The following is a 27,064-nucleotide window of genomic DNA, read 5'->3' on the forward strand; positions in this document are numbered from 1 at the left end:
ACTGCAGACTAACGAGCAGATTTAATCTGATATGGGAGCTAGTTTTGGGAATGAGAATTTATGGGGTGATTCCATCATTTTTCCTCAGAATTGATTCCATAATTTTATCCCTGTGCTTGGTCTAAAAAAGTGATTGTTACTGACTACCACAATTTTCCCTCTTGATATCTTTTAGTGTTTCTTACAGCCAGAAAGTTGCAAAATAAAATGACTTTAGTTTTTTGTCATGTTTGTGGTCTGCTTTTTTACTACAAATTAAAACAGCTGAACGAGCGTCCTCCCAGACTGGTGATTCCATCATTTTGCCAGGAGTTGTAATACTACAGCCGACACAACTTTTTACTTGGGTTCAGCTTTCACCTAACTCAAACCCTGTCTAACTAGGGCTAGCTGGACTGAAACAGTGAAGTGAAATTTGTGATATACAGCATACATAGACACATTTGGATTTTTTTGTACACTGAATTATATCAGCAACATTAAAGGAGATCAGAGACAGCAGCAATGTCTCTGCCATTGATACCTGACCATGCATGGTAATTCCTGGCTGATAACACAGATTTCCAAAACTTTGCACTAACGACTTTCTTAAAGTGTCACTAATCCACTCAAGGATATAAGACTGAACTGACAGTCTATGTTACATGTCTTTCCTCAAATCAATGAGGGCTCTTAGCTTGGCCTTCATTCTACATAACTGAAACAAAAACATAATCTCTGATCTCTGTATAGAGACTTTCTGTATAGGATTATGCCAGACATAATATATCAGAGTCTGTACAACTCACGAACCATGTACATTTGTAGGGGTCAGATGTAATGAATTAAGCTTCAGCACCGTTGAACACAACTTTATTCTTTTCTGTCAAAAGCACAAAACACCTTCATGTTTCTCCTGTCAACGATTTCTTGACAGAATGTCTCATAGTCTTCCTGCAGACTAAAAAGAAAAAGGAACGGTTCTCTGAGATCAGCGGTCTCCTCTTCTTCCTGGCCATCACAGACACACAGGAGTTCCACTGCCCTCACGCGTTGCTCCTTGGCCATGGTAACAACTTGGGGAAGGGAAATTTTTCCCTTGAACGTTCTGGTCCCACACCACCGGGCTGCCGCCATTGCATCCCTGATCAAAGGATTCTCCTAAACAAAAATAAAGAAAACAGTTATTTAAGTAAAGGCTCGGAGATTGCAGAAAACACTGAAATGAGACTACCCATCTCAGGCAATATACCCCGTTTCCTGTTCCCAGTCCTGTTCTCAGCCTCATCTAGAAAGGAAACAGATTGTGGTGTATACAGGCACAATGACAATGCAAGATTTAAGTGGTTGATTTTAAGTACACAGAGAAATAATGACTGCTCTGTGACATCGAACCTCAACAACCTTGATGGATATGTGTGAGACAATGCTGGCTGGAACAATACCTGATGCTTCAGTGGCAGATTCTGAAAGCCTAAATATTTTCAGGGGGACTTCAGCCACATCCTGAAATAAGTGGCGGGGATCAGTCTTCGAGCAATAGTTTCACTATATACCAATTTATCACATGACCTCTCACCTGTAGTTTTTTCTGCTCTCGTTGCCTTTTTCTTTGCTGCAATCTCTCTTCTTCAGATCTTGGTGATTTAATGTCAACAAACATTCACAATGAAAACATTCATGCAGGTCAGATGACAGTGAATACAGTAAAACGTGATTTAAAAGAATCTGGTTTAAAGGTGTGATACTGAGGGTGCTTACAGCATGGGGAAGTTCTGCAGGAGAACAAGACACCACCATCTTCTAATCTGCAGCATGTTTTCCTGTGAAGAAGGAAATGCAGAAGATTAAAATATGTTTCCAAAAATAATACCTTCATCGCTAGAGTCAAGCATAACGTGTCACAATTTGCACAAAACCTCACTGAAATCACAACAGGCCCCCATTACAATGTACAGAGACACTGGTTAATATAATATCATGCACATTCTGTCAGGATACAGTTTTTCAATACAAAGAGTGTGTTTTAAATGCAGATAAAACATTTTATAGAGGTCATCGATATAACATACTGAGTAGTTCTTACCATCAAAACAAACACGCCACAGTTGGTGGAGCATCTTTGCAGTGTTTTAATAAAAGAATGGCAAGGAAATAGCAAATGTTAGCAAATGCAATGTAGTAATGTCTCACCTGAACATCATTCACACCAAGCTGCCTCCAAGGGCCAGGAGATGTGAGCAATGTGCCTGGTCAAAGAGTAAATAAAAGTACAATAAAGCATTTTAAAGCAACACTTGGAACAAAGTTGGAAGAGGCTGGAACTTCAAATCAAACGTTTTTGTAATGGGCTTAAACAAACAAAACATATGGTTCTGTTTCCATCTGCATAGAATAATGTAAAAATAAATAAGAATAAGGTAACAATTACTTCTATCCCTCACAAACACTCACTTTTGTTGTTTGTTTTGTTTGTTTGGAACATTTTAATGCATTCAAATAAAAACAGAAGCATTTATTAAACAAACAAAGGACAAGTGGTTTAAAACAGAACTACCACTGTCCAGGAAGGATCTTGGAAGGTGTCCTAAAAACCTGACTAGATGGACTCTACTCTCATCTCTCCAGCCGCTGCCACAGAGGGGATCTAGAAAGAAAATCTCTCTAGCCTGTGGCCTCAGTATCTGCTAAATGTGTTCAAATATAACCAAACACATAAAGTTATGGAATGTTACAGAAATACTAACAAAGCTGCCATGCATTTAATATACCAAAAAATGTAAATCAGCAATGAGCAACTTTGTTGTGTAAGGTCATAATAGAGGAAGATATAAATGTATTTACAGAGTATCCAGTGTCCAGGTACAAATAGGAAGCAGAACCCACTGGAGACTGGCTGCATTGTCCTGTAAAAAGATATCAATAACTGAATATGAAATGCTCAAACTCCACTACAAAAGCAAAACTTTTTAACAAATTACCGGCAGGTGATCCATGGGGTTTGTGGATGATGGTGGAAACCATGTGGCAATGACGCGGCTGTTTGCAGCAAACACGTGCTCTATTCTCTGTAACAGAGATAGATAATTGAACTATACTATCCAATCCGGACAAGGTACGTTTTATCCGTTTGATTCCTGGCTATAAAACACACAAGCAGAAACAAAAAATCAAGCCGTTTTTTCGTTTTTTCGTTTTGAGCAAAAAACAAAAAAACAGGAAACGGTTCGTTTTTTCGTTTTTTCGTTTTGAACAAAAAAACAAACAAAACAGGAAACGGTTCGTTTTTTCGTTTTTTCGTTTTCACCCCCAAAATGAAAATACGACTCAATATTCCGTTTCATTGGTGGGCGGGGCTTCGGAGCCTGCCAGTGCACAATAAAGCTCCTGCCCATCACAATAAAGCTTTTGCGCTGGCATTCATAGACAGACTGACTTTCATTGTATTGCCTGCCCCCACTGCACTTCCCCTAACTCTAAATCAAAGCAAGTCGTGTACACAGTAATGACAGTCATAACCAGTGGTGTAGTCTAGTTTTTTCTACTGGGTATACTCCAACCTCATAAACCAAAGCCAGGTCAGGTTCTCATATATGTGCGCGTGCACTCACATGTCCACGCGCGCGCGCGCACACACACACACACACACACACACACACACACACACACACACACACACACGCAGCAGCAGCAGCTCCTTTATTTCAAACAACCAATTAGATACTTATAGACATTATAGCGTCAGCAGCTCCTCCTCCTGCCATCAGGCTCCCTTTCCTAAACGTTAACCTTAGCTCCAGCTGTAGTGTTCCCTAAAGTGGCAGTATTCACAGGACAAGCAACAGGCTTATTAAAACACTGAAATAGTTTCATTTAGCTTTGCTTTCTTTTCTTATTTTTTCTCCACTGACTGATGTTGGGTCATTAGAAGTTCTAGACTCATGTCCCTCTTCTTCTAAGCCAGGGGTATTCAGCTAAAATTCAGAGAGGTCCAGTCAGCAAAGGTCCAGAACATCATAATGTCTAACTTGAGTTACTGTGATATATGCTGATGTAACCTGGTAGTTTTATTAGAGTCTGCCTGTAATCAAAAACTGACCGTCAGATAAATTCAGTACGGTTCAAAAACATTTTGACATTTATTAATAAATAACTTATATATAACAGTATATCTTAAAATAAAGTGCAGAACTTAAAAAAAGCATGACTGAACAACCTGAATCAACTTCTATACATCTTTTATAATACCTAAATCTCATAAATGTAAACATTTGAACACTTTTACATTTTTGTCTGTCTCATATCACTCCCCTAATATCTCTGCAGCTTAATGGGAGAGCTGAGCTGCTGCTTGTTTGAGCCGTTCTCAAAACATATTTTGATTATGTTCATAGTTGAGAAAGCTGCCTTACAGCTGTATGTTGAGCCAAACATGATCAGCATGTGACCACAGTCTGTCCTCTAGAGCACAAGACACAAAACATACGGTCCGAATTTCCATATAACCACTTAAAAATGCGCAAACACATGTATTAGTATGTTTTTTTGACATAACGTTCATTTTTCTCTGTGTCAGGAAGCGGTGAAGCTGTATGGGACAGAGGAAGGTGTCTGGCTGAGAACAGGGTTCACTAAAGGCCGACCGCGGTCCGGATCCGGACCCAGACGTCGTCTATACGGGTGTAAATTTGACAGGTCGCTTCTATTTTACCGGTGCAGCTTTCCAGTGTTTATCATTGGTCTATCGGCTCAGAAACGCACAGACCAATTATGTACGAGTTCAGGCATCCCACGTGACGCTACTCAGCCAATGACGTCGCTGAATTGCATCGCAGCTCTGCCTTCAAAAAGCAGCTGAGAGATGAGGGACAAAGAGGACAGTAGTGATGGAAGTTCAGCTCTTTTCAGAGAGCTTTTGGCACTGCTTCCAAAGAAAAGCCGGTTCTTTTGGCTCCCAAATGGCTCCTAATTTATTATTCTTTGTAGCCTCACGTTTTTGCCTAACCTGGCAAATATGAATCGTTTTGACAAACTCTTTTTCGCTCAGTGTTTTTATGAGAAGCCTTATAATTGACTCATTTTGTATATTTGCTCTGTTACAAAAACAGGTATTCTTGCTTTTGTTTATTATTTCCACCAAACTTTTTTGCACAAAAAATAAATGAACAAAACTCTGCACATGAACCCACAGAACCAGAACAGAACCAGAACCAGACTCAGTATTCAAACAGTATAAATGTCCTCAGAGCTGGCTGACATTCACAAAAATCAGATGGCTGAGCTTGGATGGGCTGATACATTTCTTCTTTCAGTGAATATCTGCCGTGTTTTTGAGAAGATTCTCTCAGATGGAAGAAGTTGTCTCTCCTCCATCACCTTCACCAGGTGGGGCAGACTGAGGCCTTGTCCTGCTCCAGCTCAGTGGGTCGTCTGCTGGTTGGATGAGGACTTCCTCTAGATATGATCCTCCATTACCACATCAGCTGGAGGATTTCTCCTGAATCATCTCCTGTAGCTCTTCCATCAAAGAGCCTCCACAGCAGAAGTTTGAGGTTCCTCCTCCACTTGGTCCTCTAATGGTGGAGGTGTCAGACTGCTGCTCATATTCTCTGAAGTGTCTCATCAACAGCTCTGTTGTCACTGAAGGCAAGCTTCTTTAATCTAGGATCCAGTAACATGTTTTCTGCTAGGACAGTGTTAAACTCCATACTCCATTAAATACGTTCGGAGTCGGCTCTTCAGATTCACTACAAAGCATCGACTCTGAGAGTCCTATCTTTTGTGCCTTATACATCTCTAGAGGACAGACTGTGGTCACATGCTGAACATGTTTGGCTCAGCAAACAGCTGTAAGGCAGCTTTCTCAACTATGAACATAATCAAAATATGTTTTGAGAACGGCTCAAACAAGCAGCAGCTCAGCTCTCCCATTAAGCTGCAGAGATATTAGGGGAGTGATATGAGACAAAAATGTAAAAGTGTTCAAATGTTTACATTTATGAGATTTAGGTATTATAAAAGATGTATAGAAGTTGATTCAGGTTGTTCAGTCATGCTTTTTTAAGTTCTGCACTTTATTTTAAGATATACAGTTACATAAAAGTTATTTATTAATAAATGTCAAAATGTTTTTGAACCGTACTGAATTTATTTGACGGTCAGTTTTTGATTACAGGCAGACTCTAATAAAACTACCAGGTTACATCAGCATATATCACAGTAACTCAAGTTAGACATTATGATGTTCTGGACCTTTGCTGACTGGACCTCCCTGAATTTTAGCTGAATACCCCTGGCTTAGCAGAAGAGGGACATGAGTCTAGAACTTCTAATGACCCAACATCAGTCAGTGGAGAAAAAATAAGAAAAAGAAAGCAAAGCTAAATGAAACTATTTCAGTGTTTTAATAAGCCTGTTGCTTGTCCTGTGAATACTGCCACTTTAGGGAACACTACAGCTGGAGCTAAGGTTAACATTTAGGAAAGGGAGCCTGATGAAGAGGAAACATCAGCTCTACCTGATGAAGAGGAAACATCAGGTCTACCTGATGAAGAGGAAACATCAGGTCTACCTGATGGCAGGAGGAGGAGCTGCTGACGCTATAATCTCTATAAGTATCTAATTGGTTGTTTGAAATAAAGGAGCTGGTGCTGTGTGTGTGTGTGTGTGTGTGTGTGTGTGTGTGTGTGTGTGTGTGTGTGTGTGTGTGTGTGTGTGTGTGTGTGTGTGTGCACGCGCACATATATGAGAACCTGACCTGGCTTTGGTTTATGAGGTTGGAGTATACCCAGTAGAAAAAACTAGACTACACCACTGGTTATGACTGTCATTACTGTGTACACGACTTGCTTTGATTTAGAGTTAGGGAAGTGCAGTGGGGGCAGGCAATACAATGAAAGTCAGTCTGTCTATGAATGCCAGCGCAAGAGCTTTATTGTGATGGGCAGGAGCTTTATTGTGCACTGGCAGGGTCCGAAGCCCCGCCCATGAATGAAACGGAATATTGAGTCGTATTTTCATTTTGGGGTGAAAACGAAAAAACGAAAAAACGAACCGTTTCCTGTTTTTTTGTTTTTTGCTCAAAACGAAAAAACGAAAAAACGGCTTGATTTTTTGTTTCTGCTTGTGTCTTTTATAGCCAGGAAACAAACGGATAAAACGTACCTTGTCCGATCACACATCACACCTGACACTTTTCTCCAGCCGTTCCAGCCTGTCTGTACACGCTTCTTCACCTCTTTTCCACACTCTCCATTGCTCTGGACTGTTGACCCTAAGTACTTAAAATCCTCCACCTTCTTGATCTCTTCTCCCTGTAACCTCACTCTTCCACTTGGGTCCCTCTCATTCACACACAGATACTCCGTCTTGCTGCGGCTAACCTTCATTCCTCTCCTTTCCAGGGCAAACCTCCACGCCTCTAGCTTCTCCTCCAATTCCAGTAGATTATTCTGAATATTTTGAATCAGTCTAATTCTAAAAGGAATGGCATCGTTTAAATGTTTTGTTAAACGTCACTTTTCTAATGGGCTTGCTACTTAGCACGTGACAAAATAAATAAGTCTGACGTAAGTTTGAAACTAATGCAAGGAGATAATGCAACTGGAGATAAAATAATATCACTTCCTTCCTTGTCTGTCACAAAATAGCAAAACAGCAACATTTAAACAAAAGATAAACGTGCTTACCTCCATTTTGGAAACTTCTTCTTCTTCTCGAATACATTCTTCTTCTTCTTCAAGGGTTCAACTGCGCTATGCGGGCGGAGTTAAACGTTTCACTCCGCCCACGTTTAGTTCAAGGTGGGCGGAGCTCAACGTTTAACTCCGCCCACGTTGAGGCACGCCCCGATCTGCGGGCTGCCCCATTGGCGTAAGTGCGTCAGTGGCGATGCGTGTGCACGCCCCACAGTCCCCATGGTTTCGCCACAAAATAAAAGCGGGCTTAGGTATTGAATTAAAAAAAAAGTAACAAAAACAGAAGTTGTTGATTTTGTTTGATTTCTTAATCTTTAAACATTGTCTATGTGTTTTACAACGGCAAAAAGAAAAAAAGAAACAGCTCTTTAGTTTGCTGGATTTTATTTTGAAAGGAAAAAAATCAAAGATCAAGCCATACAGATTTGTCCCATTATTTTCCTCAGAACATCTGTTTAGTTAAATATGCACAAACTGAATGTAGCTTAGGTGATATGAACCTTTTTTATTTGAGGACATATAGGATGTTTGTAATAATGAGTTAAATAGCTCTCAGCAGATTTTGTGACCTTATGCATCTGAATGACATCTAGCCACAAACAAAAAATCTCCAATCTTAAGCAAATATTATTAGTAAGAACAGAATGAACGTATGGGTTGTGTGAAATGAATAATGGATAGATGGTTAAATAAGAATGTTCTTAGCTTGCTTTTCACCGTTTTTTCTTCCCAAAATATAGATAAAAAATAGAAACATTTAAATTGAAAGCCAACTGAACAAATTATACAGTGAATACATTTTTTCCCTTACCAAAAACAAACAAAATGTGTGTCAGTTCAAATTAAAAATCAAATGATTTAAACTAATCACACAGATTATTGAGGTGTATCGAATGAGCAGTTACTAACATGTATGTGTGGTTATGTGCTACAGAGGGCTTCTTAATCACATCTTTGTGAGAAATGGGCTGACTCCAGAGGAAAAGGCCAGAGTAGAAGTTCTTCAGCATGAGCAGTCCATTGCCGCCAGGACCCAGATAAACCAGATCAGGAAGGCCCGAATTTCTTTGCTAGTTACAGAGTTTGAGAGAGTCAGCATCATGATCAACTTATTCAGAGGAATCTTATATTGTGAGGCAATAACTAAAATTGCATTTAAGAGTTAATACTAGTACTTTTATTACCTGCTTAAATACAAAGTTGGTATAGCAAGTGACATATGACAATTTATTCTCTTGTAGTGTTCCAGAGAATATTAAACAAGTTAATTCTGTTGTCTGTGTTTTGCAGTTTATTTCAACAAACAACATTTTGAACAACATGTTAAAAAGAAAATGTTCAGAAAATTCACAAAGCAAAAACGAAAAAAGAAATGACTTTTTCAAACAGTGTTCTCCAAGCACTTATATTCTCTTGAGACTGACACTTGAGATAATGTTGTAAGTAAAAATTGTGCCTTATGAAGGAAAGCAGCAGAGTTTTGTAGCAGTTTTGTTGTGGTTGGTGTTGTTTTGAGTTCTTGTTAAATCTACTGAAGAGATAAAAATGATTAAAAGTTATTAATAATACATGTACTTGATTTTCATGATTTTTTCCCCTTTACACTAAAATAAATCTTTGCAATTATAGTGGTGTGGTATTGAAACATCAACACAAAAAAAATCTGACTTTGGGCACTTTCTAAAATGTCTTAAGTTTTGGCCAAGTAAGGTTTTACATTTGAGCAACAATAAAATAGTGGGATCATAATGGGCATTATTTCCACCAGATGACCTCATATTTGCTCTGAATTAATAGAATCTCATATATATTGTGTTTTAGTGCGTTTTAAAACACATTTAAATACATTTATTGACACTATAAATTGGATCTTAGAAATTCAGGCTCAGGATTTTTTCTCACTTTAAGCCCTGTAAATGTGATTTTAAACCTAACTAAATTTTTACAAGCTTTAATTTCTTCAGATAGGCTGTTCCATAATATGACTCCCTTCACCGAGATACACATAGACTTTAGGGTTGTCTTTACTTTGGGCTGGTATAATTTATCAGTTCCTCTCAGATTATATTTATGAAGAGCATCTCTGTTTTGAAATCAATTTTGGATGTTATTGGGCAATGAATTTTTTTATGCTCTATACATAATTTGAGCTGTTTTAAAATTTTCTAAGTCTTGTAATTTTAAGTTAAAGGTATTAAGAAATAGTGGATTAGTGTGATCATTATACTTCACTTTATGAGCAATTCTGATGGCTCGTTTCTGCAGAGTAACTAAAGGTAACAAATTAGTTTTGTAACAATTTCCCCACACTTCAATACAATAGCTCAAGTATGCCATTATGAAGGAGTCCTTGGCTGGACTTTTCACTTAATGTAGACAAAGAGGACCAACAACAGCCGTAAAAACAGCACAGACAGCATTTTAAACTACATTACACAAACACATAATGACACAATCCACAGTCAGTCAGACCTTATAGATGTCATAGGTGACACATTCTTGTTTTTCTTTCAGCCAATACATAGCTTTTGCTGTAATTTTTTTAAAATTTGCTAACATGTTAATTTTGTTTGGTACTGTGTTCCCGATGTGACAGCCTTTGATTTAAAAGACTGTCTGTCCAAATGTAGTTCAGCAGTAAGAAATTTTGCATTTGTTTTAAGCAGAGCTTCTGTTGCTCTTCTGTCTTTGAAGACACAGGGTGGCTGTGGTGCTGATTTATTGAGGCATTTAAAGAATGATGTTTGAAGCAAACATTAACAAAAAAAATCATATTACCATATGTAGTTGCATGTCACAATAATATAAACCAAACATGTGGAATACTGTCTAATACTGAGCAGGTATGGCTAGTTGTAAAACAAAAACAGAAATTCTGTGTGATAACTTACATCAAATAGAACAAAGTTCTGGGTTTTGAAAATGATTCTAAGAACATTTTTAAATTATAATTAAACCAGAAATCTTCCAGCAGAAGTTTCCTGATGATTTGGGCTGGAATAACCTTTATCTTTCCCTCTAACTTCCTTACTTGTTGTCTGTATGTCTTCGGTTTCCTTGACCTCAGCTGCCCTGCTGCGCTTCGCTTTTACTCCATGAAGTTTGTCCCTCCGCGGTTCCAGTAGAGTTTCTTCCGGCAGTGAGAAGCGCAGCTGAACTGTGTTAAGCGGTGTTTGTGAAGGTCGTGAGTCCAACCCGTGAGTATCTCGTCTAATTACAGCTATTGAGCCGTGTGTGTCGGATGTTGGATGTAACGTGTTGCTTTTTCAAACAATTAAGGATTTCTGGATATTTGTAGTTTTCCGAAATTTTGCCGCTTTTCTGTTGCTGGCAGTTAGCCGTTAGCTGTTGTCAACCTAGCTCCGGTTAGCTCGTCATGCGACTGTCATTAGCTTAGTGCTAACAGATAGCTCGTAATTCCTAATAACTGTATACCAAAGTAGCAACATGTGCAACTTATTTTAGTGTTTCCCCATCTTGTATGATTTAGGAGACAAACTGTTCTAACATGACTAGATAAACAGGTTTCTCCGTGTCGTATTGCTCCGGCTAACAGTACTTTGACCCTCCGCTGGTGCAGTTAAACCCAGACTTCTGACGGTAGTCGCCATTGTGCTGCTGAAGGACGTTGATGATGTTGACATATGTTTAATATGCGACTCTAATAGTGAAAAAGGACTCGTGCTTCAGGTAGTAAAGTTAGACTTTCACAGAAAGGTCACACGATATGAGTGCTGACATGAGTTGGCAGCCGTGCATGATGCGTTCAGGAACACCTTAATGACAGATGAGGACCAGTGGTAATGTTTCCTCATAGAATCGACTTTTCTTTGTTTTCAAGCTGGTGAAGTAAAAGTCAGTACTTTGAGAACGGTGGCTTCATTTCGATGACTTAAGTTAATTGACCTGTTGGTTGTTAACTTGTGTTACACCAGGAGTGTCAGAGTCATCTTAGTTCAAGTTCCTCATTCAGCCCAGCCTGATCTGAAGTGATCCAGACCAGTAAAACCACAGCATAACAACCTATAAGTAACCACAACTCCAGATTTTTCCTCAGTTTTAGTGCAAGAAAGTACATTCTGAAAATGCTCACATTTAATGAATTATCTTTTTCTTTTACTAAACGTCATGACCAATCTGAAATTTCTTAAGAAAAAAAAATCAATTTCAACTACATTTTGCCTCAGTTTATTATTCAACAGTTACAACTTCCAGATCACAGTTTATCTACAAAGACATAAAACAGTCATTCACAGGCATCTAGAACTGAATGATGTAGTATTTTACGATATGATCAAAATGACAAAAGTCAGACAAAAACGACAAAATAATGCAAAAATAAGACACAAAATGACAACAAAATAGACAAACATAAGTGAGGAAAAAAACACAATGACAAAAAGATGCACAAAACAATGAATAAAGTGAAACACGAAATGACAATAATAAGAAAAAACACACATGAAACAAAAAGGAAACACAAAATGACAAAAATGAGAAGCAAAACAACAAAAAATACAAAAATGAGACACAAAAGAACAACTAGAAAAGCGTCCAGAGTGCAGTACTCCTCCAATCCTGCGCAGTTGTATCACTTCTAGTGGATAAAATCTTTCATAAAAAATGACCTTGTGCTGAGCACAGGTGTGAGTTCTGCATGTGTACGTTATGTACAGATACCGAATTACTGTGACCTAAAAATATGTAGTGGAATTGATGGGACTCAGAAACACCCCCACAGTTTAATCAGTTGTTCCTTGTATGATTTCTGATGGATAAGTCCTGATAAGTCCTCAGTGGTGGATTTGTAGTAGGTTCACAATCATGAGATCAACAGCAGGCAGCTGAGGTAGTGTTCACTTGTTGCCATGGCTACAGTGACGCTGTGCTGCTATCTGGCAATGATACAGAAATCTTCAACAAATCCATGAATCCAAACTATAAGCCGTATCACTGCCAAATCTGAGGTGGTCCTTGTCATTTCTGACCTTACCTGATAATTTAATTGAAATCTGTTGGTTTGTTTTTGAGTGATGTAATGCTGCACATGAACAGACATATGCCGATCGTCACATAACTCCACCAAGGAACAGTCTAGTATTTTACTTTATGATCAAACAGCTTGTCAAGGTCTAGAAATTATTTTAAATTTATAGTTTTACAGATTTTCAGTTTGCAGTTGATGTCTTCTCTGTAATTTTTGCACTTTAGAACAGTTGTCCTGAGGGCCTGATTCGGCCCTCTGGAGGGCCGGCTTTGGCCCATGGGCCGCATGTTTGACACCCCAGTGTTACATCAACTTGTGTGAGCCATCAGATCCTCTGGCCACACTACAAATTTAGCTGCTTTGTCTAAAAAAGAAAAAGAACTGTATTCTTCCAACTGCTATCCATCATTAAAGGAGTTACGTTAGCGATGGGTAGGGCTGGGTATCAATCTAAAAGTTTCGATACCAGTACCAATACTGATACCTTCACTTCGATACCGGTTCCTAAACGATACTTTTTTCGATACCAGTTTTACAATGTATACTCTAACAGAATGAAAATTGCATTACACATTACTTTCCACATCTTGAGTTTAATTTTCCAGTGCAAAAGAACATTTGCAAGCAATGTACAGTTCAGTACATACTGAGCCACCTTCGCCCCCGGACCCTTCCTGGCCGACCCGGAGCCGGTCGCGGCGCACCGCCGCGGAAGAAATGCGCCCGGCGGGGGACGGCCCGCACCCGGCGAGAGGTCCCGTGAGGGATCCTCCCGCACCGAGCGGCCGCCCCTGACCCGCCGAGTTGAATCCCCCGGGCGGACTGCGCGGACCCCACCCGTTTACCTCTTAACGGTTTCACGCCCTCTTGAACTCTCTCTTCAAAGTTCTTTTCAACTTTCCCTTAAGGTACTTGTCGACTATCGGTCTCGTGCCGGTATTTAGCCTTAGATGGAGTTTACCACCCGCTTTGGCATATACTGCACCGCGCACTATTGGCGTCCACTTTACAAAAGTAGAGCCACGTTTTAGACCTCAGAGGCATCTTTTCCCACTTCGACGACACGCTACACAACTGCAGTAAAGTCAATGTACCTAACATGAAACCTGTCTGTGAATGGGGGGGGGGGCGCACCACAGCATGTTTTTTTTCCGGCTTGCCACAATCACGTGTAATGTTACAGCCAATCACAGGTTTGCTTTATCATAATCACGTGATAAGTACCGGAACATGGAATCGAAAGATGAGGCTTATTTTGATACTCATTAGTACTGAAACATTTCGGTCGATGCCATTAAAGAACCGAAGTTCGGTACTCAGCCCTAGAGATGAGGATAGTGCAGAAATGTATGGAACATTAGTAAAAAAAAAAAAAAACACTAAAAATTATGTAAAGCAAAAGCACATAGGTAGCCAACATTACGGCAGTCAAGATACAAAGTTACGTTTTCTTTGTTATTCATTATGGATGATTTATTTAATGGCCTATTTTTTGCTATAGATAATTGAAGTGATTTTATACACCATTTTAACCTGTTTATCAAGTTATGTGCAGATTATTTTAATGGTAATATAACAATAAGAAACGCTCACATAAACAAATAAATGATGTATTTGTTGGTTTTACTTGCTGGTAAACAATGTTGTATTGGACTTTTTTATCTTCAGCATTTTTTAAATATTTCTTGACATCAGACAGACAAAGCAACTGATCCATTTTCCAAGCTATTAGCAGGAATATTGATAACTGAAATAATTGTTAGTTCCAGCTGGTCCTCATGTCATCAGAGTTAAATATCAAATGCACAGGTCCTCTAAATAGTGAGTTTGTCTTCTTTTCTCTGCAGGTGATCAACCATGTCTCTCCAAAAGCCACTGATGAGGGGGCTGCTGGCCAAGCGTCTGAGGTTTCATCTGTCCATCGCTTTTAGCGTCTCTATCGCGGCTGCAATCGCATTCAAGGTAGGAGGAGGACAAACATCACTGTGGCTGCAGCTTCAACCTGATCATGTTGTGATATAAGTGATAAGTACACATGGAGACACTTCAGTGTTAAAACTCAGCAGACTGCCGGAACAAAATGAATCATGTGGCGTCCTGTCAAGTTGTGAAGAAAATAAGTCAGAGGAAAGTGCAGCTCCAGATTGGTTTTAAATTCTACAGTGCTGTCATCCAAAGTGAACACCGTACTTTTTCTTTCTCCTGACAATATTGAAATTGAGGTTTTGTGTTCATTTAATGTGCTGCAGATACTGCATATTCACAAATAGTACCGCACTGATGTTTGTTTTAGTTTCTAATGCAGTTAGGAATCCAACGATTATGTACAGTAATATCCTGTTTCAGGCAGAGTTTATATATTATATTGAGCTTTTTAAAATATTTCACAACACCAGATGGACGAGGCACCACACCTGGGCATGAGCCCATTAGACAGCAAGTTGGACTAAAGTGGAAGATGGTGAAGACAGACTAGTCAAACAAATGTAGCTTATATTTATATTACTACTGGTAACTTAGTCACCTTCAGTCTGTCTGATGGGTGACATCACTACCTGAGGTCATGCTAACGCAGCTTCAAGTAGCTAACTTAGCTGTTGGTGACAGAATCTGAGGAATTCTTTTTTTGACTCTGGTCTTCAGCTTTTGTATCGACTAGCTGTCATATTGATTTAATGGTAACACTACCCTATGTCGCATCGCTCTGTTGTATGTTTTTTTTTCTTGTTTTTGCTGTGATGCAGAAGCTTTGACATTATAGTATTATAGCAAGCTACACACGTGGACAAAATTGTTGGTACCCCTCAGTTAAAGAAGGAAAAACCCACAATTCTCACTGAAATCACTTGAAACTCACAAAAGTAACAATAAATAGAAATTTATTGAAAATTAAATAATCAAAATCAGCCATTACTTTTGAATTGTTGATTAACATAATTATTTAAAAAAAACAAACTAATGAAATAGGGCTGGACAAAAATGATGGTACCCATAACTTAATATTTTGTTGCACAACCTTTGAGGCAATCACTGCAATTAAACGATTTCTGTATTTGTCAATGAGCGTTCTGCAGCTGTCAACAGGTATTTTGGCCCACTCCTCATGAGCAAACAGCTCCAGTTGTCTCAGGTTTGATGGGTGTCTTCTCCAAATGGCATGTTTCAGCTCCTTCCACATATGTTGAATGGGATTCAGATCTGGGCTCATAGAAGGCCACTTAGAATAGTCCAACGCTTTTCTCTCAGCCATTCTTGGGTGTTTTTGGCTGTGTGTTTTGGATCGTTGTCCTGTTGGAAGACCCATGACCTGCGACTGAGACCAAGCTTCTGACACTAGGCAGCACATTTCTCTCCAGAATGCCTTGATAGTCTTCAGATTTCATCGTACCTTGCACACTTTCAAGACACCCTGTGCCAGATGCAGCAAAGCAGCCCCAAAACATTACTGAGCCTCCTCCATGTTTCCCCGTAGGGACAGTGTTCTTTTCTTCGTATGCTTGGTTTTTGAGTCTATGAACATAGAGTTGATGTGCCTTACCAAAAAGCTCCAGTTTGGTCTCATCTGTCCAAAGGACATTCTCCCAGAAGCTTTGTGGCTTGTCAACATGCATTTTTGCAAATTCCAGTCTGGCTTTTTTATGAGTTTTTTTCAGCAGTGGTGTCCTCCTTGGTCGTCTCCCATGAAGTCCACTTTGGCTCAAACAACGACGAATGGTGCGATCTGACACTGATGTACCTTGGCCTTGGAGTTCACCTTTAATTTCTTTGGAGGTTGCTCTGGGCTCTTTGGATACAATTCCAACGATCCGTCTCTTCAATTTGTCATCAATTTTCCTCTTGCGGCCACGTCCAGGGAGGTTGGCTACTGTCCCGTGGGTCTTGAACTTCTGAATAATATGAGCCACTGTTGTCACAGGAACTTCAAGCTGTTTAGAGATGGTCTTATAGCCTTTACCTTTAAGATGTTTGTCTATCATTTTTTTTCGGATGTCCTGGGACAATTCTCTCCTTCGCTTTCTGTTGTCCATGTTCAGTGTGGTACACACCTTTTCACCAAACAGCAGGGTGACTACTTGTCTCCCTTTAAATAGGCAGACTGACTGATTATGAGTTTGGAAACACCTGTGATGTCAATTAAATGACACACCTGAGTTAATCATGTCACTCTGGTCAAATAGTTTTCAATCTTTTATAGAGGTACCATCATTTTTGTCCAGGCCTGTTTCATTAGTTTGTTTTTTAAAATAATTATGTTAATCAACAATTCAAAAGTAATGGCTGTTTTTGATTATTTAATTTTCAATAAATTTTTATTTATTGTTACTTTTGTGAGTTTCAAGTGATTTCAGTGAGAATTGTGGGTTTTTCCTTCTTTAACTGAGGGTACCAACAATTTTGTCCACGTGTGTACTTCCATTTACCAACACTGCAGAGGTTTCAGCATGAAATCATCCAAAACTTTAGACAGTTTCTGCTGTTTCCTCTCCTGTCTCTTGTCTTTGAACCTCACTGAAACTGATCATAGTTAGATCAAAGATCTGATGTAAAGATAAGATAAAGTGTTTTTTAGTTGTGCAGTTTTTTCAGGATTCGAGTCTTTGTTTTATATATATATATATGAAGAGTTCATTTGCAAAAACAGGCAACTCCGTTTTATAAATTTTCTGAAAACTAATTTATTTATTGTTTACTTAAGATAATAATAACACTGATAATTTATTTTTTCTCTATTTTGTCATGTATTTTTCTACTGAGTCAAATCCACTCAACTTCAGTTTGATTGATATGATCTCAAGTAAACAATTAAAAAAAGTTTTCTGAAAATTTATCAAAACAGAGTTATCTGTTTTTGCAAATGAACTCTTCATATATATATATATATATATATATAGAGTTACTATTTATTTGGCAAGTTGAGATTTTTCATGAAATGTTTTAAAAGATGTATTTAACAGGAGATTCCTTTCAGACACAACATGGAAATGTTATGACATTAACCCTCTGAGTTTTTCCCTGTGTTGCATTTTTCCTCACTGTGGGCTCATTTTTAACAGCAACGTAAAGTCCTGCACCTCTGTGGAAACAACACAGCCATGGCTATAAACAGAAACAACTCAGAAATCTGTTTTATGCAGTACAACAAAGTTATAATAGCATAAGTTGTAATTATTTGTTTTAAAAAATAAACTGAAACAAAATATGGACATTTTTCCAGATACCTCCAGGTATTACCAACACTTTACTATGCAGGTTTTGTCACGTATTTTTTCAGTTTACCAGACTTCTCATCTCTCTGCGATGTGAAGGCACAGCCTGCAGTTCAGTCAGAAGTCCCAGAATTTTTGGCATGTTGCTGCTGAGTCACTCATTGGTTTTCAGTTGCATTAAGAAAGGCCGTTTTTTTTTGTGTGTTTTTTTGCAGATAGATTCTGACAAAAAAAGTTTTTCTTTTTTTTCTTAAACAGTGATGAAATATCCAGTTTTTTAAGCTTAGATGTGATTCACTAAACAGCTGCAATTCACACATGTTCAGTTGAAGCCAGTGTTCATGTAGTTTTTAGTTGCTTTGATAAATGTAAATTTTTTTTTTTTTTTTTAAATCTTTTGAATCCTCTGCTGAGTTTTGGTGTTGAAGATCCAATAAATCTAATCCAGCGTATAATAATGTAGCACCGAGGTTTCCCTCATCCCGCTGTATCCAAGTACAGTTTCATTTGTCACGTACTGCGTAGGACTTGACAGTGTTTCAAATGTTTTCTTTCATGACTGCTCTGTTGTTGCCCACAGTACACAGTGACAGAGCCCAGGAAACAGGCCTACGCTGACTTCTACAAGCAGTACGATGCCGCCAAAGAGTTCAAGGCCATGAGGGAAGCCGGTATCTTTGAGAGCGTGCGACCCTCCGGGGAGTAAAACCGCTGTGAGTGAGGTTTTTGCAGCATCAAACTTCAGCATCATGTGTTGTCTTTAACAGCTGTTTCTTCTCTCTTCTCCCTGCAGCTCTGCTCCCCTTGTCATTCATTCCTGGTCTGAAGATGGTTCCTTTCATGTTATTTACTGATCAGATGTGAACATCGCTTTGCTGTTTTGTTCCTCTAAGAAAATAAACTATTCTAATGATGTAAGAGCTGTTTTGTCTTTGTGCTGTTTATAATGTAATCTATAATTCAGTCTAATATAACTTGCATCGATCAAACTTTACCAAAAAGTTGAGTATTTTGAAACGTTTGGGGAGCAGAGAAGTGTTCATGAAGCAGGTCCTACACAGCTAGACTTTCTTTGTGGAAGTCAACAAAAACTAAAGCCTCAGTTAGTTTTTATTTTATTCATTGATAAAAGGAAAAAAAAACCCAATACAAAACATAAAAGATTCCAAACTTCTGAATGAAAGGGAGCAGATAGAAGAGCTTCATTTCTTTGTATTTTAATTATATGATGGTTTTAATTACATTTTTAAATCTGTGATTTAGATAATTTTGATTCCTGTCTAGTTCATTCCGTGATTTGACCCCTTTTGCATGAAACGTTTCGTTAACTTGGTCCTAAATCTTGATTTTATGAAGGTCTCTGTTCCTTTAAGTTCTACTAACCTTCTCTTTTTCTGGACTTTGACTGATAAAGTTTCTTTATGAGCTTTAAACATAATTTTCTGAATACTATAATCTACTATGTGGTGAAATTTCAACAGTTTTAACTGAAGGAATAATGGGTTTGCTGGATCTATTTGTTTTGACTGATTATTCTTGTGGTTCTTTTCTATACAATTAAAACTGGATGTTTGTCTTCCAGGCATTTCTACACTTCAGCCCAGTAGGTCAGATATGGAACAATCAGAGAATTATAGAACATGTACAGTATTTGTTATCTAAAAAACCTTTCACTTTTTGATATTTTCGATTTAGCATAATTTATGTGTGATTTCCAGTTCAGATTCTTATCAACTATGACACCCAACAACTTAGTTTCCCTCACTCTATTAAGTTCAGTACCATCAATATTAACTGAACAATCGATGTCTTTACCTCTGTTACTACATATCATAAAGTTAGTTTTTCCTTCAATCAGATTTAACCGGTAGCATGAAGGTGGTTGTCAGCTTACTTTGTCAACTCAGGCTTCCTGCTTCAAATTCTGTGCACGTTTAGCGGGTCATTTGACACTTATGCACAAAATAAAATGATGTGCAGCTGCTGCAGTCAGAAGGATGTTTTAATATCATCCATTATCTCTACACCGCTTAGTCCTCTGCAGGGTGGAGGGGGACCAGAGTCATTCCCACCTGACTTAGGGTGAAGGAAGGGTCTTTTAAGATCAGTCATGCTGCTAACGCTAAGCTTTCACGTGTTTTTAGCTTCAGAAGTTTGCAGCTAATTATTTTCTGTTAATTGATCAGTTAATTATTTCAGCTACCAAGTGCTGAAATCAGATTAATGACATTTGAACTGAAAGGTTTTAGTCCAGGAGGGAAAACCGATTGCAAAAATTAAAAAAAAAACAACAACATTGTTTATTCAGTGATTATCATTCGTGCTTAGCGCCTTGCATGGCAGCTCCCGCCATCAGTGTGTGAATGGGTGAATGTGATGTATCATGTAAAGCGCTTTGGATAAAGGCGCTATATAAATACAACCATTTACCATTTTAAACAGTTTCTGGTCTGCCAGAGACGTTGGTGAGTTAAACGTCTTGATTGAACAGAAGAGGTCAGACCATGAGGAAGTTCAGACATGTCAGTAATAACACAGAGACAAATGTAGAGTGTCATTAAGGCTGCTTTGTCTCTCAGGTCATTTTTATTCAGTTTAATCTTATTTTGAAAATGTTATTCATCTCTTCATGTACATCAGGGGTGTCAAACATGCGGCCTGTGGGCCAAAAGCAGCCCTCCAGAGGGTCACATCCGGCCCCCAAAATGTAAAAATTACAGAGAAGACGTTAACTGCAGATTGTAAACTATCCATCCATTCTCTATACACCGCTTTATCCTCACTAGGGTCATGGGGGGTGCTGGAGTCTATCCCAGCTGACTCGGGTGAAGACAGGGGACACCCTGGACAGGTCACCAGTCTGTCACAGGGCTACATATACAGACACACAATCACACTCACATTCACACCTACGGGCAATTTAGAGTAACCAATTAACCTCAGCATGTTTTTGGACTGTGGGAGGAAGTCGGAGTACCCGGAGAAAACCCACGCATGCACAGGGAGAACATGCAAACTCCATGCAGAAAGATCCCAGGCCGGGATTTGAACCGGGGATCTTCTTGCTGCAAGGCAAAAGTGCTAACCACTGAATCACTGTGCAGCCCTAGTAAAACTATAAATTTTAAATAATTTCTGGACCATGACAAGCTGTTTTGATCATAAAGTAAAATACTCAATTGTTCATTGAGGGGCGGCATGGCTCAGTGGGTAGAGTGGCCGTCTTGCAACCGAAGGGTTGCCGGTTTGATCCTTGCCCCGTCGTGTTTGAGGTGTCCCTGAGCAAGACACCTAACCCCGAATTGCTCCTGATGGGGTCGTGGTTAGTGCCTTGCATGGCAGCTTCCGCCATCAGTGTGTGAATGGGTGAATGTGATGTATCATGTAAAGTGCTTTGGGTACCTTGCAGGTATAGTAAAGCACTATATAAATGCAGACCATTTACCATTGTTCTGTAATATTTTGTCTTGTTGTGTTTTGTCTGATTTTTGTCGTTTGTCTCATGTTTTTGTCATTTTGTTTGTCGTTTTGTGTTTCTTTTTGTCTCACTTGTGGTTTTTGTCCCTTTCTTGTTGTTTTGTAACTTTTTAAATCAAATTTTGTTTCTTTTTATTTTGTCTTTTTTGTCATTTTGTCTCATTTTTGTAACACTGTCTTGTTTTGTTATTTTTAGGCTTTTTTTGGTCTGACTTTTGTTGTTGTGATCATAAAGCAAAATACTATGCATCAGTTCCAGATACCTGTGACTAAATGTGTTCTTTTGTAGACACTCTGATCTGGAAGTTGTATTGTGGAAATGATAAACTGAGGCTGAATGTTGTTGAAATTCAATTTATTTTTCTTAATAAACTTCAGGTTGTTCATTATATTTTGTTGAAAGGTAGTTCATTAAATGTGAACATTTTCAGAATGTACTATTTTGCACTAAAACAATGGGAAAATTTTGGAGTTGTGGCTATTTATAGGTTATTATGCTGTGATTTGGTCCACTGGAGATCAAATTGGGCTGAATGTGGAATCTGAACTAGAATGATCTAGCTATCTATCTATCGCCCCCTGCTGTTCCACTGTGTCCCTGCAGTCTTTGTCTGCACCGCCTTCCTGCCCACTCTCCGCTTCACTTCCTGGTTTTTTTCACGGAGGTTGCCAAACGGTCTGTCAAACAAGCCCAAAGTTGTCCGGACCCAGGGGAGGATGAGCCCGGCAGCGGCGAGGAGGACACCACAGCCGATAGGCCAAGCTTGTGCAGCGTGTAAATGGCGTTTTATAAAATGATAAGCAGAGGTTGTGTTTCTGTCGGCTCCCAGGCAGCGGCGGCAGGTTAGCTGCTGTTAGCCTGTTAGCTCCTGTTAGCATCCAGTGTGTAGTTTGAAAGCAGCTCGCTTCAAGTGATTCAGAGGAGTCTGCTGAAGAGGACAAACATGGAGAACAAGGACAAAGTGCAGATGAGAAACCACCCTCGAAGGTAAAGCTATGCTGAGAATGAAAACACGGCGGGAATAGTCTGGCATCTCATTGATTTTATCTGTTAGCCTTCGGTGAAGTTTGGCTGAAAATGTGCCAAATAGACGACCAGCCTCCACCTCCGAGTGTCCTGTCAGTAGGTTGCATCACATTACAGCACTAACTCAACAAGATACGGTTAAACTCGCACATTTAAGCATTTCTGGATGCATTTCCAGCTCCTCAGTCTAACTTTCTTATCAGATGTTTCCTGCTGTGCTGTCAGTTCAAAGCATTCTGGTTGAATGTTGAAGCTCCTCTGAAGTATTTTCTGTTTCTCAAATTGCTTCCTTAAGTCCTTCTGTAAGCCTGTATTCTCACAAGTTAAACATGAGTCTAGGGCTAAAACTGATGACAGTAAATCCAAAACAGGTCTGAGTGATATACAGAAAACTGAAAAGTCACATTGCCACTATTTTTGATAGACAGTTTAATAGGAGCAGTGAATGTGGAGGAAATGATAATCTTTGCATTTGTTTTATATTGAAACAAATATACAAACAATGATATTTAGGTTCTGTTGCATCAGGATTTGTTGGTCGTGACCTCTCTAAATCTCCTATCTGTTGGATTTTGCATACGTTTAGCCCTATTCCATAGTGACTTGTACATAAGTCTGTCCCCTCAAACCCACCGGTTACTTCATTAACTGTAATGTAACAGAGAAAAGCAGCACCTGAAGCTGGAACTTGCCCATTTTGCTTCACTGATTATCAGTTACTTCCACATAGCTCGTACTGAAGGGCCTGTATTGACCTGACCTGCTGTTCACATCACTATCAAAGCCCTGGTAATCCAATTAAATGCCTTAACTGTGTTTGTAGATCTTGGCTTAGCTGCTTTAATCTCATCAGGTTTAACCAAATGAGCTCAGAGCAGACACAGGTGCAGCGTTCTGGCAGCGAAGTGTGTGGGGAATCACAGACCACAGCACTGGGTTTGTGGCAGAGAAATGAGGCCACTGGAAAGAGTGAGGTTGAGAATTTAATGAAATGTCGTGTACACAGAGCACATGGGTCTTTATCATGTCGGTCAGTCCAGTGTGTGACTGAGGTGTCTTCTGTATTTATAATACATGCAGTCAGTTCAGTTATCCAAACCTGATGAAGACCAAACCATAGATACAGATGTTGAACTGAAAATCCTGTTGGTTCTTTGTTTTAATGTGTTAATGTTAGAGTTTAATTCATTTTAGGTTTGCCTTGATCCGTAATCATAGTTATTATAGTTAAAGGTGAAACATTGTTTTGATTAATTGGCCAGCTATTTTTGATATTCCAAATTATCCACTGTCTTTAGTGTTGCATGTTTAAGGTTTTGGTGGTCTTCTGTGAAAAGTATATACAGTATCAGGTCCCATTAGGAGGTGACCATTTGTATTTTTCATAGTTTTCTGACATTTTATCAAACAAAAGTCAATCAAGAATGAGTTGCCGTCCGTCCGTCCGTCCGTCCGTCCGTCCGTCCGTCCGTCCGTCCGTCCGTCCGTCCGTCCATCCATCCATCCATCCATCCATCCATCCATCCATCCATCCATCCATCCATCCATCCGTCCGTCCATCCATCCATCACATATTGTATTGGGTCCCGTTAGAGTATAGTTTTCTGACATTCTATCAAGCAAAAGTCAATCCAAAAATGAAACAGCAGATTAACTGAGAAAGAACACTGAATATTTTTTTTAATGTATTCTAACAAATCTCATCTCAGGTTTTTTTGTCACCCTAAACCAACACTGTGCTTGGTTTTTATAAAATATTTTAGTGTTTTTGTAATGTTAATGCTGGTGGTATTTGCTGGAGATGAGCTGGTCCACTTATGCTCTTCAAACTATGAGGAATATCACCACAGATACTGTCAGAAACCTGTGAACATCATAAAAGAAAGCAGACTTCATAGCATGGGTTATTAAATGACGTGCGCTTGTTTGTTGTTTAGGAACTAGTTTGTTGGTTCATTGTGTTTGTCACTAGGAACTGATGAGTTCCTATTCTGTCCACTTATCAGGAGGATGACTGTAAAGCTCGCTGCTCGCTGTTATCATGTCCACTCACTTGTCCACTGTTTCCTCACCGAGCTGATGTAAGAATGGAGTTCAGAGTCACTTTCATCCCTTTTTATTGATGCAGGAAAGGGTTTGAATTCATTCTTCCTCTTTAATGTCTTACTACGATACTTAGCAGTAATTTCTGGCCATTTCTTCTTTTTTCTACTGAATGTGGGGTTATTTTTCAAAAACAAAAAGTTCTGCAGCTTTTGGAATCAGTGGAAGTAGAGACAATATAAAACTCTAGTTTTGTGCAGTTTATTTTGTACACATTTATGAATGATATGTGCAGAATAAAGTCATTTTGATGAAAGAAATTCAATGATTAAATCAATGATGATTGTTTTTTAAAGTTATTTTAACGGTTTTTATTGAGTTTTCCATGAACGTCACTATAATACACTTTGCTTGCATCACACGTAGGAAAATACAAAAATGTAGCACAGCTGCTGCAGTATTTGGGTTCCACTATTTAGTGCTGTCATTTTTTTGAAGGATAACTTGCATTTCAAGCCTACTGCTGGATTCTTGATAGATATATGCATGAATACACTCTACTCTTTACCTCCTTCCTTTTATATCTATTGCTGATATGATGACACTTCTGTGTCTCGAAAAAACTCGTTGCACTATTTCAGGATCAATCAACAGGTTTCACAGGATTTGGCGTCCCTTCCTAGATTTCTTTAACAAACCTGCTACAATAATTTCAGAGTAGCCCCCCCCCCCCCCCCCCCGTGTGTGTGTGTGTGTGTGTGTGTGTGATGTTGTTTTTTGTCTAGTTTTGTTTTGTTTTGTTTTTTTTTGTTTTGTTTTCCTCTTATGGGGTGTGGGTAAGTGGGTGGGTGGGTAGGTGTGCACTTTGTTGTTGTGTTCCAGCACTACCGTTCTCTTGACTGAGAGTGCTGCACATGTTAAGGGTAAAAAAAAGAAAAGTCACTTTGTTAGTGCCTGATGTTTTCATGTTGAACCGTGAAATCTCAATAAAAAGGCCTTTGAAAGAAAAAATAATCTACAACAAAATATTATCTCTCTACTGTATAACCAAAGACTCGACATGCTTTATTAGGCCTAGATTAATCTCTCTTTAACAAGTGTCAATGGTACAAAAATAAAATAAAAATAAGAATCTCTCTGAAATAATGATAATGCGTATCCTGTATTAAACAATGAATAACACATTTATCACGACTCAGGTTTTTTTCTGTAGCCTAATCCATCTATATTTCGTTTTCACTGGTTTGAAAAAAACTGTGTCAAATACAACCTAGTTTAGGTACCTTTCTTTCACCCTTTTCTCTCCCTCCACGTCTGACTGTTGTCTCTACTCTTCGCATTTCACGCGCAGCAGTTAGACAGGCAGGTGCCAGGCAGTGACTCTGGTGTTGGTTTTTCAAAATAAGGGTAGGGTATTTGCAGCGTAGCCTCACATTTCACGAAAAACGCCACGTTTTGTGCCGAAATCACATTTAATACAATAATCGTCATTAATATAAACATAAAACAACATAAAAACAAGGTAAAAAAAAAATATTCTGAAGGTGTGGCGGCTTTTATTTTGCCGTGGCGGTGCGCCACAATCAATTACATGTAGAGGAAACCCTGCTCACCATATCGCTGTTCACGTTTCGCTGTCTCACTCTATCACGGATTTTTAAATTACATTTTGCAGTATATGTATTTTCCTTTATTTATTATTGTGGTGAGCTGCGTTGAAGAACGGCATTGAAGGATATCTGGCTTTGATGCACTCTGCAACTGACAGATGATTTTTTTTTGACACACAGACGGCAGCAATATTAAAAATGTGGCAGGAAGTGATCGAACACACTTCACACGCACAGTCCTGACAGCATAACACTTAAGCAATCTAACTAGGCTGACTGAACCACAAAAACACAATAAAACATAATAACACTGGAACACTAACAAGAACCACTATATTGACATTTAAACCCAACACCCTGAACCCCCATGATGCATTGCAGTACAGCAGTTCAGTCACAGCGACCGGCACTGCGATCGCTACGTTATTTTCATTATTTTTGCAGTAAAATAAGAATGTTGTTGCCTAAAGAATTAAAATAATATAAAAAAATAATAATTCAAACATATTAAAAGAATATTTAATTGAAATAAAATGCGTAGCATCCGGCGCTGCGCTCTGATTGGCTCAGCGACCATAGCATCAGTCTCCTCTGTCTCCTGTTCATAGCAGCATTCAGCATCTGGCCCTGCCCATTTCACAGACGTCTTATAACTGCTCATAGTGGTGTGGGGTGTGTGGGGAGGGTTTATAAAGCCCTAAAGTGTATATAAATAGTAACATAAATATGGTCGCTACTTTGCAGATTTTCGTTTATTGTGGGGGAGTTCTGGAACGTAACCACCACGATAGACGAGAAACCACTGTACGGTACTTCAAAAATTAACCAAAAAATGGAGCTCAGGAAAGACATATTAAATGTAATGTAAACATTTGGTGTGTCCTGCAGCATATCATCCCTCACACATACATTTGTGGAAGTTCACAGGGTCCACCGGGAAAGCAGATTAAGGGCTGCTGCCGTGGATTAACATTTCAATGCTTTGCTCCTGGTTTTGTGCAGCTGCTGGGTTGAAGCTGGTTCACTGGACAGCTCAA

At 39.0% G+C, this 27,064-nt stretch overlaps 2 protein-coding genes across 2 annotated transcripts in view; both read left to right on the forward strand.

Annotated features, from left to right (window-relative positions):
* Positions 1-10,809: 10,809 nt before the first annotated feature.
* LOC110969599 (cytochrome c oxidase subunit 6C-1) lies at positions 10,810-18,790 on the forward strand. The gene is made up of 4 exons (XM_022219716.2): positions 10,810-10,873; positions 14,511-14,625; positions 18,451-18,583; positions 18,664-18,790. The coding sequence occupies exons 2-3, from the start codon at positions 14,521-14,523 to the stop codon at positions 18,574-18,576; spliced, it is 231 nt and encodes a 76-aa protein (XP_022075408.1). The 5' UTR covers positions 10,810-10,873; positions 14,511-14,520; the 3' UTR covers positions 18,577-18,583; positions 18,664-18,790.
* Positions 18,791-21,962: 3,172 nt separating this feature from the next.
* Positions 21,963-27,064, forward strand: part of LOC110969598 (serine/threonine-protein kinase 4-like) — a 47,442-nt gene continuing 42,340 nt past the window's right edge. Inside the window, exon 1 of the mRNA XM_022219715.2 lies at positions 21,963-22,335. Within this exon, the coding sequence (XP_022075407.1) occupies positions 22,292-22,335 (44 nt within the window). The 5' untranslated portion in view covers positions 21,963-22,291. The remainder of the gene's footprint in view (positions 22,336-27,064) is intronic.

This window comes from Acanthochromis polyacanthus, chromosome 5 (assembly GCF_021347895.1).
Source record: "Acanthochromis polyacanthus isolate Apoly-LR-REF ecotype Palm Island chromosome 5, KAUST_Apoly_ChrSc, whole genome shotgun sequence".
Lineage (NCBI taxonomy): Eukaryota > Metazoa > Chordata > Actinopteri > Pomacentridae > Acanthochromis > Acanthochromis polyacanthus.